The sequence below is a fragment of the Oncorhynchus kisutch genome, linkage group LG6 (genome assembly GCF_002021735.2).
Source record: "Oncorhynchus kisutch isolate 150728-3 linkage group LG6, Okis_V2, whole genome shotgun sequence".
NCBI lineage: Eukaryota > Metazoa > Chordata > Actinopteri > Salmoniformes > Salmonidae > Oncorhynchus > Oncorhynchus kisutch.
The window spans coordinates 20,404,215-20,417,501 of NC_034179.2; the positions used below are offsets into that span (position 1 = coordinate 20,404,215).

The window sequence follows — 13,287 nt, forward strand, 5'->3', positions numbered from 1 at the left end:
TTGAATGACATTTTTACCAAGAATGGGAAAGATGAAATTGTGATTGTTGGATTTCTTTTCAAATGTAATTTGATATCAGCCATAGTAATGCTCAGTTATAAATGACGGTGACAGAACTGCCAACTGTAACTCCACAACTCTCGTCAACAGATGACGATGAGATCCCACAGGAGCTTCTGCTGGGGAAACACCAGCTGAGTGAACTGGCCAGTGAATCTGCTAAGATCAAGGCCATGGGCATCACCTTCAGGGTAAGAAAGGGGAACATTGGATGCAGGTTGATGTCAATCTTTTTGGCATTCTGTTATATTTTTCTCATCTGTCTCCATAGCTTTCATCTGGTAAGTTGGTGAAGGTCCTGAACATCCTGGAGAAAAACATTCAGGACGGGTCCAAACTCTCCACACTGATGAACCATGTAAGTTGTCCCCACATATGGTTTCTCAGACCCAGATTTAGTCTTCTGGCCTAAGAAGCATGTTCCATAGAGAGGTTCCACTTGTCTGAATGTCTTCTCTCTCTGTCCAACAGGACGCAGACGCAGAAGACGAGGAGCGACTGTGGCGAGACCTCATCATGGAGCGCGTGACAAAGTCAGCTGACGCTTGTCTGACTGCCCTCAACATCATGACGTCGGCCCGCATGCCGAAGGCGGTGTACATCGAGGACGTGATTGAGAGGGTGCTGCAGTACACCAAGTTTCACCTGCAAAACACCCTCTACCCTCAGTATGACCCTGTCTACAGAGTGGACCCTCACGGAGGTCAGCACCCTAACCCCACCTTACTATCAAAAGCATTTGGAACAAACCCATATAACATAATGTGGTGAGAACTGGCTACATAAATGTCCAGTCACAGTCTTCTTGCACTCTGTTAAACTTTGAGTTTGACGGTGGTTTGTTCAAGACCAGAGCACCAAGAACATTTGAAAGACAGTTCATGTGAAGTATATACACGGTGTGTACATACAAGACAGTGTGGTCCACTCGGAACTACCTGGGCCAGTGTTATGTCTATCCCTGCCATGATTGACTGAGGAAAGGGTCTCTGCTCTGCATTTTTTCTGAACTTTTATTCATTGTCTCTCTTCTCCTCCCCTCTCTCACCCAGGTGGCTTGCTGAGCTCCAGGGCTAAGAGAGCTAAAAGCTCCACACACAAGCAGAGGGTGATCATCATGCTCTACAACAAGGTGTGTGACATCGTCAGCAACATCTCTGAGCTCCTGGAGATACAGCTGTTGACTGACACCACCATCCTGCAGGTGAGACTCCGCTCCTAGTGCTTTCCCTGGGGGGGTCATGATTTCTGACCTCTGCTTGCTTACCATATAACTAATCTCTCTCTCCTTCCCTCAGGTCTCCTCCATGGGCATCACTCCATTCTTTGTGGAGAGTGTCAGTGAGCTACAGCTGTGTGCCATCAAACTAGTGACTGCGGTAAGAATCCAAACCAGTGTTTCCACAGAGTTCTGCCGTTGTTCTAGAATATACAGTGCCTTCCGAAAGTATTCGGCCCCCTTGAACTTTGCGACCTTTTGCCACATTTCAGGCTTCAAACATAAAGATATAAAACTGTATTTTTTTGTGAAGAATCAACAACGAGTGGGACACAATCATGAAGTGGAACGACATTTATTGGATATTTCAAACGTTTTTAACAAATCAAAAACTGAAAAATTGGGCATGCAAAATTATTCAGCCCCTTTACTTTCAGGCAGCAAACTCTCTCCAGAAGTTCAGTGGGGATCTCTGAATGATCCAATCTTGACCTAAATGACTAATGATGATAAATACAATCGACCTGTGTGTAATCAAGTCTCCGTATAAATGCACCTGCACTGTGATAGTCTCAGAGGTCCGTTAAAAGCGCAGAGAGCATCATGAAGAACAAGGAACACACCAGGCAGGTCCGAGATACTGTTGTGAAGAAGTTTAAAGCCGGATTTGGATACAAAAAGATTTCCCAAGCTTTAAACATCCCAAGGAGCACTGTGCAAGCGATAATATTGAAATGGAAGGAGTATCAGACCACTGCAAATCTACCAAGACCTGGCCGTCCCTCTAAACTTTCAGCTCATACAAGGAGAAGACTGATCAGAGATGCAACCAAGAGGCCCATGATCACTCTGGATGAACTGCAGAGATCTACAGCTGAGGTGGGAGACTCTGTCCATAGGACAACAATCAGTCGTATATTGCACAAATCTGGCCTTTATGGAAGAGTGGCAAGAAGAAAGCCATTTCTTAAAGACATCCATAAAAAGTGTTGTTTAAAGTTTGCCACAAGCCACCTAGGAGACACACCAAACATGTGGAAGAAGGTGCTCTGGTCAGATGAAACCAAAATTGAACTTTTTGGCAACAATGCAAAACGTTATGTTTGGCGTAAAAGCAACACAGCTCATCACCCTGAACACACCATCCCCACTGTCAAACATGGTGGTGGCAGCATCATGGTTTGGGCCTGCTTTTCTTCAGCAGGGACAGGGAAGATGGTTAAAATTGATGGGAAGATGGATGGAGCCAAATACAGGACCATTCTGGAAGAAAGAGAACCTGATGGAGTCTGCAAAAGACCTGAGACTGGGACGGAGATTTGTCTTCCAACAAGACAATGATCCAAAACATAAAGCAAAATCTACAATGGAATGGTTCAAAAATAAACATATCCAGGTGTTAGAATGGCCAAGTCAAAGTCCAGACCTGAATCCAATCGAGAATCTGTGGAAAGAACTGAAAACTGCTGTTCACAAATGCTCTCCATCCAACCTCACTGAGCTCAAGCTGTTTTGCAAGGAGGAATGGGAAAAAATGTCAGTCTCTCGATGTACAAAACTGATAGAGACATACCCCAAGCGACTTACAGCTGTAATCGCAGCAAAAGGTGGCGCTACAAAGTATTAACTTAAGGGGGCTGAATAATTTTGCACGCCCAATTTTTCAGTTTTTGATTTGTTAGAAAAGTTTGAAATATGCAATAAATGTCGTTCCACTTCATGATTGTGTCCCACTTGTTGTTGATTCTTCACAAAAAAATACAGTTTTATATCTTTATGTTTGAAGCCTGAAATGTGGCAAAAGGTCGCAAAGTTCAAGGGGGCCGAATACTTTCGCAAGGCACTGTATGTATTGCCACCCTAGGGTCACGCACTACTCATAAAGCAAATGTAGAACTTTTATTAATCAAAAGCATAAAATACCGTCAACAGTTTGAAAAATACCATATGATATTTTGGACATATCGCCCTGCCCTAATTCGGAGCAGTTTCATACAGTTTTATATCTTTATGTTTGAAGCCTGAAATGTGGCAAAAGGTCACAAAGTTCAAGGGGGCCGAATACTTTCGCAAGGCACTGTATTCCCTTTTATTGTGCTTCCATTACATACATCCCCTGTATAGCAGTGCCAGGGTTGCTCTTGATGTGGTGCCTCAAACCTGGGTTCCCATGGCGTTCTGGATTTGTTCTAGAATACACTATATTCCCTTTCATTGTGTACAGTCGTGGCCAAAAGTTTTGAGAATGACACAAATATTAATTTTCACCAAGTCTGCTGCCTCAGTTTGTATGATGGCAATTTGCATATACTCCAGAATGTTATGAAGAGTGATCAGATGAATTGCAATTAATTGCAAAGTCCCTCTTTGCCATGCAAATGAACTGAATCCCCCAAAAACATTTCCACTGCATCTCAGCCCTGCCACAAAAAGACCAGCTGACATCATGTCAGTGATTCTCTCGTTAACACAGGTGTGAGTGTTGACGAGGACAAGTCTGGAGATTACTCTGTCATGCTAATTGAGTTCGAATAACAGACTGGAAGCTTCATAAGGAGGATGGTGCTTGGGATCATTGTTCTTCCTCTGTCAATCATGGTTACCTGCAAGGAAACACGTGCCGTCATCATTGCTTTGCATAAAAAGGGCTTCACAGGCAAGGATATTGCTGCCAGTAAGATTGCACCTAAATCAACCATTTATCGGATCATCAAGAACTTCAAGGAGAGCGGTTCAATTGTTGTGAAGAAGGCTTCAGAGCGCCCAAGAAAGTCCAGCAAGCACCAGGACCATCTCCTAAAGTTGATTCAGCTGCGGGATCAGGGCACCACCAGTGCAGAGCTTGCTCAGGAATGGCAGCAGGCACGTGTGAGTGCATCTGCACTCACAGTGAGGCAAAGACTTTTGGAGGATGGCCTGGTGTCAAGAAGGCAGCAAAGAAGCCAGCAAAGAAGCCACTTCTCTCCAGGAAAAACATCAGGGACAGACTGATATTCTGCAAAAGGTACAGTGATTGGACTGCTGAAGACTGGGGTAAAGTCATTTTCTCTGATGAATTCCCTTTCCGATTGTTTGGGGCATCCTGAAAAAAGCTTGCCCGGAGAAGACAAGGTGAGCGCTACCATCAGTCCTGTGTCATGCCAACACTAAAGCATCCTGAGACCATTCATGTGTGGGGTTGCTTCTCAGCCAAGGGAGTGGGCTCACTCACAATTTTGCCTAAGAACACAGCCATGAATAAAGAATGGCACCAACACATCCTCCGAGAGCAACTTCTCCCAACCATCCAGGAACAGTTTGGTGACGAACAATGCCTTTTTAAGCATGACTGAGCACCTTGCCATAAGGCAAAAGTGATAGCTAAGTGGCTCGGGGAACAAAACCTCTATATTTTGGGTCCATGGCCAGGAAACTCCCCAGACCTTAATCCCATTGAGAACTTGTGGTCAATCCTCAAGAGGCGGGTGGACAAACAAAACCCCACAAATTCTGACAAACTCCAAGCATTGATTATGCAAGAATGGGCTGCCATCAGTCAGGATGTGGTCCAGAAGTTAATTGACAGCATGCCAGGGCGGATTTCAGAGGTCTTGGAAAAGAAGGGTCAACACTGCAAATATTGACTCTTTGCATCAACTTCATGTAATTGTCAATAAAAGCCTTTGACACTTGCTTGTAATTATACTTGTAATGATTGTAATTACACTTCAGTATGCCATAGTAACATCTAACAAAAATATCTGAAGACACTGAAGCAGCAAACTTTGGAAATTAATATTTGTGTCATTCTCAAAACTTTTGGCCACGACTGTATGTATTATGTATTGCAATGTCAGGGTAACTCTAATGATGACCCTTTCCTCCGCCCCCCCCTCAGGTGTTCTCTCGCTATGAAAAACACAGGCAGCTCATCCTGGAAGAGATCTTCACCTCTCTGGCCAGATTACCCACCAGCAAACGCAGCCTCCGGAACTTCAGGTAACTGCACCGACAGAGAACATGAGAACATGAGAGACCACACAAATCAGGAGTTCTCAAGGAGAATTTCAGAAATGCTAACACTGAACCCAAACCGGCTGCGCGTGTGCGCCAACGTGCGCTATCGTGCATAAATTTATTTTGCCCCCCCACACCAAATGCGATCATGACACGCAGGTTAAAATATCAAAACAAACTCTGAGCCAATGACATTAATTTGGGGACAGGTCGAAAATCATTAAACATGTATGGCAATTTAGGTAGTTAGCTTGCACTTGCTAGCTAACGTTAATTTGTCCTATTTAGCTAGCTTGCTGTTGCTAGCTAATTTGTCCTGGGATATAAACATTGAAATGTTATTTTACCTGAAATGCACAAGGACCTCTACTCTGACAATTAATCCACACATAAAACGGCCAACCGAATCGTTTCTAGTCATCTCTCCTCCTTCCAGGCCTTTTCACCGTTTAACTTATATGGTGATTTGCATCTAAACTTTCATTGTATTACCACAACTACCGGCAAAACAGTTTGTCTTTCAGTCACCCACGTGGGTATAACCAATGAGGAGATGGCACGTGGGTATCTGCTTCTATAAACCAATGAGGAGATGGGAGAGGCAGGACTTTCAGCGCGATCTGCGTCAGAAATAGGAATGAGTTCTATTTTAGCCCTTGGTGGCGCAGACGCTCGTTGGTGCGCGCGAGCAGTGTGGGTGCAATAATTGAATAACATGGCTTTCTAAATTTAATTTGCGACGCTCGCGCATGTGACGTGTCCGGTCTGGTCAGCATGTTATAATGTTATGAAACCATTTTCTTGTTCTTTTCAGAATGTTTATCTAGTTTCAGGTTTTAATGTCACCTACCCAAAGAGAGTAAAATGCCTTTCTTGCTATCTCTAAACTGAACAATGCCGTAATCAATATCGATGTAGCACTAAAAATAACATTAGGTAGAACAAGAACGCGCTATATCTCACCCATCTACACACAATACCCCATAATGACAAAGTGAAATAAAAAATAATTGGTGGAAATGTATTGAAAATAAAATACAGAAATATCGAATTTACATAAGTATTCACACCCCTGAGACAGTACTTTGTAGAAGCACCTTTGGCAGCAATTTACTTCTGAGTTTTTCTGGGTATGTCTCTAATAGCTTTCCACACCTGGATTGTGTAACATTTGCCCATTATTCTTTTCAAAATCTTCAAGCTCTGTCAAATTGGTTGTTAATCATTGCTAGACAGTCATTTTCAGGTCTTGGCATAGATGTTAATGTAGATTTAAGTCAAAACTGTAACTCGACCACTCTGGAACATTCACAGTCTTCTTGGTAAGCAACTTCTGTGTAGATTTGGCCTCGTGTTTTAGGTTATTTTCCTGCTGAAAGGTGATTTCATCTCCCAGTGTCTTGTGGAAAGCTGTTCTTAGTTCCATTCTATTTCTTTTTGCCCTGAATTACTCCCCACTACTTAACCTCTCTGGTACAAGTAGTTGTCCCACCTCGACACCAGCCAGTGAAATTGCAGGGCACCAAATTCAAAACAACAGAAATCCACTTAATTAAAATTCCTCAAACATACAAGTATTATACACCATTTTAAAGATAAACTTCTTGTAAATCCAACCACAGTGTCTGATTTCAAAAAGGCTTTACTGCGAAAGCACACCATGCGATTATGTTAGGTCAGCACCTAGTCACAGAAAACCATACAGCCATTTTCCAGCCAAGGAGAGGGCTCACAAGTCAGAAATAGCGATTCAATTCATCACTAACCTTTGATGATCTTTATCAGATGGCACTCATAGGACTTCATGTTACACAATACATGTATGTTTTGTTCGATAAAGTTCATATTTATATCCAAAAATCTCAGTTTACATTGGCGAGTTATGTTCAGAAATGCATTGTTTCAAACAAACATCCCGTGAAAGAGCAGAGAGCCACATCAAATTACAGAAATACTCATTATAAACATTGATAAACGATACAAGTGTTAAACATACGAATAAAGATAAACTTATCCTTAACCAGTTGGATTTAGGGGGCGCTATTTAAATTTTTGGATGAAAAACGTTCCCGTTTTAAACCAGATATTTTGTCACGAAAAGATGCTCGACTATGCATATAATTGACAGCTTTGGAAAGAAGACACTCTGACGTTTCCAAAACTGCAAAGATATTGTCTGTGAGTGCCACAGAACTGATGTTACAGGCGAAACCCAGATAAAAATCCAACCAGTAAGTGCCGCATTTTTTGAAACCGCCTCATGCCAATGACTCCTTATATGGCTGTGAATGAGCTACGAATGAGCTTACGTTTTCCACGTTTTCCCCAAGGTGTCTACAGCATTGTGACGTCTTTTTAGGCATTTCCCTTGAAGAATGGCTGTAAGGGACCATATATGGCATGTGGTCACATGGTGTCTCCCGCAGAAAACCTTGCGTAAAATACTGAGGTAGCCATTTTTCCAATCGCTTCTTATGAGAAACCAACTGCCTCAACGGATATATTATTGAATATATTTGTTAAAAACACCTTGAGGATGGATCCTAAACAACATTTGCCGTGTTTCTGTCGATATTATGTAGCTCATTTTGAAAGAAGTTTGGCGTTATAGTTGCAGCAGTTTTCGGTCGATTTCTCAGCCAAGCATGGTGAAGAAACGGGAGCTTTTTCGCCTACAAAAATAATCTTTTTGGAAAAAAGGAACATTTGTATCTAACTGGGAGTCTCTTGAGTGAAAGCATCCAAAGTTCTTCAAAGGTAAATTATTTAATTTGGTTGCTTTTATTATTTTTGTGAAAATGTTGCCTGCTGCCAGCAGAGCCTAGCATAGCATTATGCCATGATAAACTTACACAAATGCTTGTCTAGCGTTGGCTGTAACGCATATTTTGAAAATCTGAGATGACAGTGTTGTTAACAAAAGTTTTGTGTTTGAATATATTTATTTCATTTCATTTGCGATTTTCATGAATAGGAAAAGTTTCTAGGGGTATTTATGTCCGTCCGCTATGATTACGCTCCCGGATACGGGTTTGCTCGTCGCAACTGGTTAATGCAAGGCTTTACAGCGAAAGCACACTTTGCGATTATGTTAGGTCAGCACCTAGCCACAGAAACCCATACAGCCATTTTCCAGCCAAGGAGAGAGTCACAAAATAGCATTAAAATGAATCACTTACCTTTGATGATCTTCATCTGGTGGCACTCCCAGGTCTCCATGTTAGACAATAAATGTTTGTTTTGTTCGATAATGTCCCTCTTTATGACCAGAAACCTCCTTTTTGTTTGCACGTTTTGTCCAGTAATCTGAATGCTCAAGCCGTGTGCACTAAGCCCAGACGAAAAGTCCAGTAAAAGCTAGTAGAAACATGCCAAACGATGTTTAAAATCAATCGTTCGGTTGTTTTTGTCATAAATAATAAATAATATTTCAACCGGACAAAAGCTTTGTCAATAGAAAAAGAGAAACAAGAAAGGCGCGTTCCCGATCAGACCAATGTCCCGGACAGGCTGATGTCTGGAAATTTCCACTGGCCACAGATTGAAAGTGCTGTATCTCCCTCATTTTCAGAGTAAAAGCCTTAAACGCATTGTTTAAAGACTGGCCACATGTTGAAGAAGCCATAGGGCTCGTGAACTGGGTCCTAAGTCTTTGTATGGTGGATAAGCTTTCAATGGAAAAACAGCCTTTCAAAATAATAGTACTTCCTGGTTGGATTTTCCTCTGGTTTTCACCTGCCATATCAGACAGTTCATATCAGATATTATTTTAACGGTTTTTGGAGACTTTAGAGTGTTTTCTATCCAAATCTACTAATTATATGCATATCCTATCTTCTGGGCCTGAGTAGCAGGCAGTTTAATTTGGGCAGGCTTTTCATCCAAAATATGAATGCTGCCCCCTACCCTAGTGAAGTTAATGATTACATACCCATAATATGATGCAGCCACCACTATGCCACCATGTGGACTACAGGAAAAGGAGGGCCGAACACGCCCCCATTCACATTTCATGGGGCGGCAGGGTAGCCTAGCGGTTAGAGCGTTGGACTAGTAACCGGAAGGTTGCAAGTTCAAACCCCCGAGCTGACAAGGTACAAATCTGTCGTTCTGCCCCTGAACAGGCAGTTAACCCACTGTTCCTAGGCCGTCATTGAAAATAAGAATTTGTTCTTAACTGACTTGCATAGTTAAATAAAGGTAAAATAAAAAATAAAAAAACATCGACGGTGCTGTAGTGGAGCGGGTCGAGAGATTCAAGTTCCTCGGTGTCAACATCACCAACAAACTATCATGGTCCGAACACACCAAGAAAGTTGTGAAGAGGGCACGACAACTCCTTTTCCCCCTCAGGAGACTGAAAAGATTTGGCATGGGTCCCCAGATCCTCAAAAAGTTCTACAGCTGCACCATCGAGAGCATCCTGACCAGTTGCATCACCGCCTGGTATGGCAACTGCTCGGCCTCCAATCGTAAGTCGCTGCAGAGGGTAGTGCGTACGGCCCAGTACATCACTGGGGCCAAGCTTCCTGCCATCCAGGACCTATATACTAGGCAGTGTCAGAGGAAGGCCCAAGGGATTGTCAAAGACTCCACTCAACCATAGTCACAGACTGTTCTCTCTGCAACTGCATGGCAAGCAGTACCGGAGCGCCAAATCTAGGTCCAAAAGTATCCTTAACAGCTTCTACCCCCAAACCATAAGACTGCTGAACAATTAATCAAATGGCCACCGGGACTATTTGCATTGATTACCCCCTACCTACATGTACAAATTACCTTGACTGACCTGTACCCCCGCACATTGACTCGATACTGGTACCCCCTGTATATAGCCTCATTATTGTTATTTTATAGTGTTACTTTTTAAAATGTCATTAAATGTTTTACTTTAGTTTATTTAGTAAATGTTTTCTTAAACTCTCTTAAAACCGCATTGTTGGTTAAGGGCTTGTAAGTAAACATTTCACTGTTGTATTCGGCACGTGACAAATACATTTGATTTGACTAAGCACTCACCCCTGTGGGGCCCCGTGTTGAGGAACAGCGTGGCTTCCCTCACCACTTGGGGTCGGCCCATCAGGAAGTCCAGGATCCAGCTGCATAGGGAGGTGTTCAGTCCCAGAGTCCTAAGCTTGGTGACGAGCTGAGAGGAGACAATGGTGTTGAATGCTTAGCTGAATAGCATTCTCACATAGGTATTCCTCTTATCTAGGTGGGGGTGCAGTGTGGAGTGCAATTGAGGTTGTCTGTATGTGTATTTGTCTATATTGTGCGTCCCTAGGCTGAACAGCAGTGATAAGGATGGGGAGCCCATGTACATCCAGATGGTCACAGCTCTGGTGCTTCAGCTTATCCAATGTGTGGTGCACCTCCCGAACAACAGGGACAGTCACGACGAGTATGATAAGAAGGTATGTTAGGGATGGCCATGCCGACTGGGCTAGGAATCATCTTATGGACATCTTCACCAAATACTTTTATTCACAATTGCTTGCTCTTTTCCCAGGTGGACCAAGATGTCCTGATCACAAACTCTTATGAGACGGCAATGCGAGCAGCTCAGAACTTCCTGTCCGTCTTCCTAAAGAAGTAAGATGATCTCTCTTAACAACTTTTCATTATTTCCACAATCAAACTAGATTAGAACTGTTAATAGAAAATGGTCTAAGATATCTCTTTATGATACTGTTAGCTCTTTGACCAAGCCTCTGTGTTCCTCTGTCTGTGTTTCAGGTGTGGCAGTAAGCAGGGAGAGGAGGACTATCGCCCACTGTTTGAAAACTTTGTCCAGGACCTGCTGTCTACGGTGAACAAACCAGAGTGGCCAGCTGCTGAGCTTCTCCTCAGTCTGCTGGGTCGTCTACTGGTGAGTCCATCCGTCATAGCTAAACCAATCAGTTATTGGTCAGCAGTAGAGCTGTTGATACAAGCACATGGGACTCCTCTGGTGAGTGGGGTTATTTGCTGTTGTGGAAGGAAAAGCAGCCTGAATGACACTCTTCTCCCTATCCTCTGTTCCAGGTGCATCAGTTTAGCAATAAGCAGACAGAGATGGCTCTGAGGGTGGCATCGCTAGACTATCTGGGCACTGTCGCTGCCCGCCTGCGCAAAGACGGCGTCACCAGCAAGATGGACCAGCGCTCCATCGACCGCATCCTCAGAGAGGTAGCTAGGTGTTCAGTCTGACCATGACAATCCTCAAAGTCAACTGTCATTCAAGATATACACAGCAAAATGCTAACACAATGTTGTTGCTGTTTCGTTATCAACCTAGACTCAAGGCAATGATGAGACCCAGCAGCTGCAGAAGGCCCTGTTGGACTACATGGATGAGAACGCAGAGACGGATCCATCTCTAGTTGTGAGTGTATTTTTTGTACTGAGTGTACTGTAGTTATAGCTACACTATATTCAGTGGTGTAAAGTACTTAGCCAAGGAAAAATATTTGAAAGTACTACTTAAGTAGTTTTCTGGAGGTATCTGTAATTTACTATTTATATTTTTGACTACTTTTACTTCACTACATTCTTAAAGAAAATAATGTACTTTTTACTCCATACATCTACTCTGACACCCCAAAGTACAGAAAAAGGGTCCATTCACACACTTATCAAGAGATCCCTGGTCATCCCTACTGCCTCTGATCTGGCGGACTCACTAAACACACATGCTTTGTTTGTAAATGATGTCCGAGTGTTGGATCATGCCCCTGGCTATCCGTAAATTAAAATAAATGTAAAAAATTGTGCTGTCTTGTTTGATTAATATTAGGATTTTGAAATTATTTATACTTTCACTTTTACTTTTGATATCTAAGTATATTTTAGCAATTACGTTTACTTTTGATAAGTATATTTTAAACCAAATACTTTCAGACTTAATCAAGTAGTATTTTACTGGGTGACTAACTTTTACTTGCTTTGTTTGACAATTGGGTACTTTTTCCACCATTATTCACATATCAGGTTTGAGATGTAACTGTTGATTTCTGCTTCTGCCTTCAGTTTGCCAGGAAGTTCTACATTGCCCAGTGGTTCAGGGACACTTTGACAGAGATGGAGAAGGCCATGAAGTCTCAGAACCAGCGAGGGGACGAGGACTCTTCTGAAGGCCAGCACCACGCCAAGGACATTGAGACCACCGGAGAGATCATGCAGAGAGCCGAGGCACGCAAGAAGTACCTCCGCAACATTATCAAGACCGCGCCCTCGCAGTTCAGCACACTGAGGTAGGACTCAACCCTCACTGTCCCACTGTCAGTGCTTCAACCTCAGTGTTTGCCTGTGTCTCTTTTTTCCAAATGCGTTCTTCTCTTCGCCCACAGGATGAACTCTGACACTGTGGACTATGATGACTCTTGCCTGATTGTCAGATATTTGGCCTCTATGAGGCCATTCGCTCAGAGCTTCGATATTTATTTAACACAGGTAAGAGTATGTGAGAGTGATTTTATTAAGTTCCTTCATGTGTGTGTTGTGAACCAGAGTGTGGTTAATTTGGTGCTCTGTGTGTATGGTTTGTAAATAATCCCTCTCTCGCTCCTCTTCAACAGATTCTTAGAGTGCTGGGGGAGAGTGCCATAGCTGTCAGAACTAAAGCCATGAAGTGTTTGTCTGAGGTGGTGGCTGTAGACCCCAGTATTCTGGCTAGGGTGAGTCTGCTCTACCCAACACTAAACCTGATGCACCTAAATATGCTCAGCCTTTTTGTCTGTGCATAAGTGTTTCCTTAGTCCTCATCATCTCCTTCTCTCATCAGTTGGACATGCAGCGCGGGGTCCATGGTCGTCTGATGGACAACTCCACCAGTGTACGCGAGGCTGCTGTGGAGCTGCTGGGGCGTTTTGTGCTGAGCAGACCCCAGCTCACAGAGCAGTACTACGACATGCTGATCGAGAGGATACTGGTAACGAACACACACCATAACAACACCTCAACAAGCAGGCTAACGCACATCTTTATACACAGAGACCGAGTCACAGCGGGACATTCACCCTAAACACAGCTGT

General features: G+C 43.2%; 1 protein-coding gene across 6 annotated transcripts in view; it reads left to right on the forward strand.

Moving 5' to 3' along the window:
- The window catches only part of LOC109892488 (nipped-B-like protein B), a 73,872-nt gene that overhangs the window by 51,045 nt on the left and 9,540 nt on the right, over nucleotides 1-13,287 (forward strand). For all 6 annotated transcript variants that reach the window (XM_031826367.1, XM_031826368.1, XM_020485055.2 and 3 more), the window contains 15 exons: nucleotides 151-251; nucleotides 332-418; nucleotides 532-763; nucleotides 1,113-1,264; nucleotides 1,359-1,439; nucleotides 5,157-5,257; nucleotides 10,560-10,689; nucleotides 10,785-10,867; nucleotides 11,012-11,144; nucleotides 11,300-11,443; nucleotides 11,553-11,639; nucleotides 12,284-12,507; nucleotides 12,604-12,706; nucleotides 12,832-12,930; nucleotides 13,038-13,184. In XM_031826367.1, the coding sequence (XP_031682227.1) occupies nucleotides 151-251; nucleotides 332-418; nucleotides 532-763; nucleotides 1,113-1,264; nucleotides 1,359-1,439; nucleotides 5,157-5,257; nucleotides 10,560-10,689; nucleotides 10,785-10,867; nucleotides 11,012-11,144; nucleotides 11,300-11,443; nucleotides 11,553-11,639; nucleotides 12,284-12,507; nucleotides 12,604-12,706; nucleotides 12,832-12,930; nucleotides 13,038-13,184 (1,904 nt within the window). The remainder of the gene's footprint in view (nucleotides 1-150; nucleotides 252-331; nucleotides 419-531; nucleotides 764-1,112; nucleotides 1,265-1,358; nucleotides 1,440-5,156; nucleotides 5,258-10,559; nucleotides 10,690-10,784; nucleotides 10,868-11,011; nucleotides 11,145-11,299; nucleotides 11,444-11,552; nucleotides 11,640-12,283; nucleotides 12,508-12,603; nucleotides 12,707-12,831; nucleotides 12,931-13,037; nucleotides 13,185-13,287) is intronic.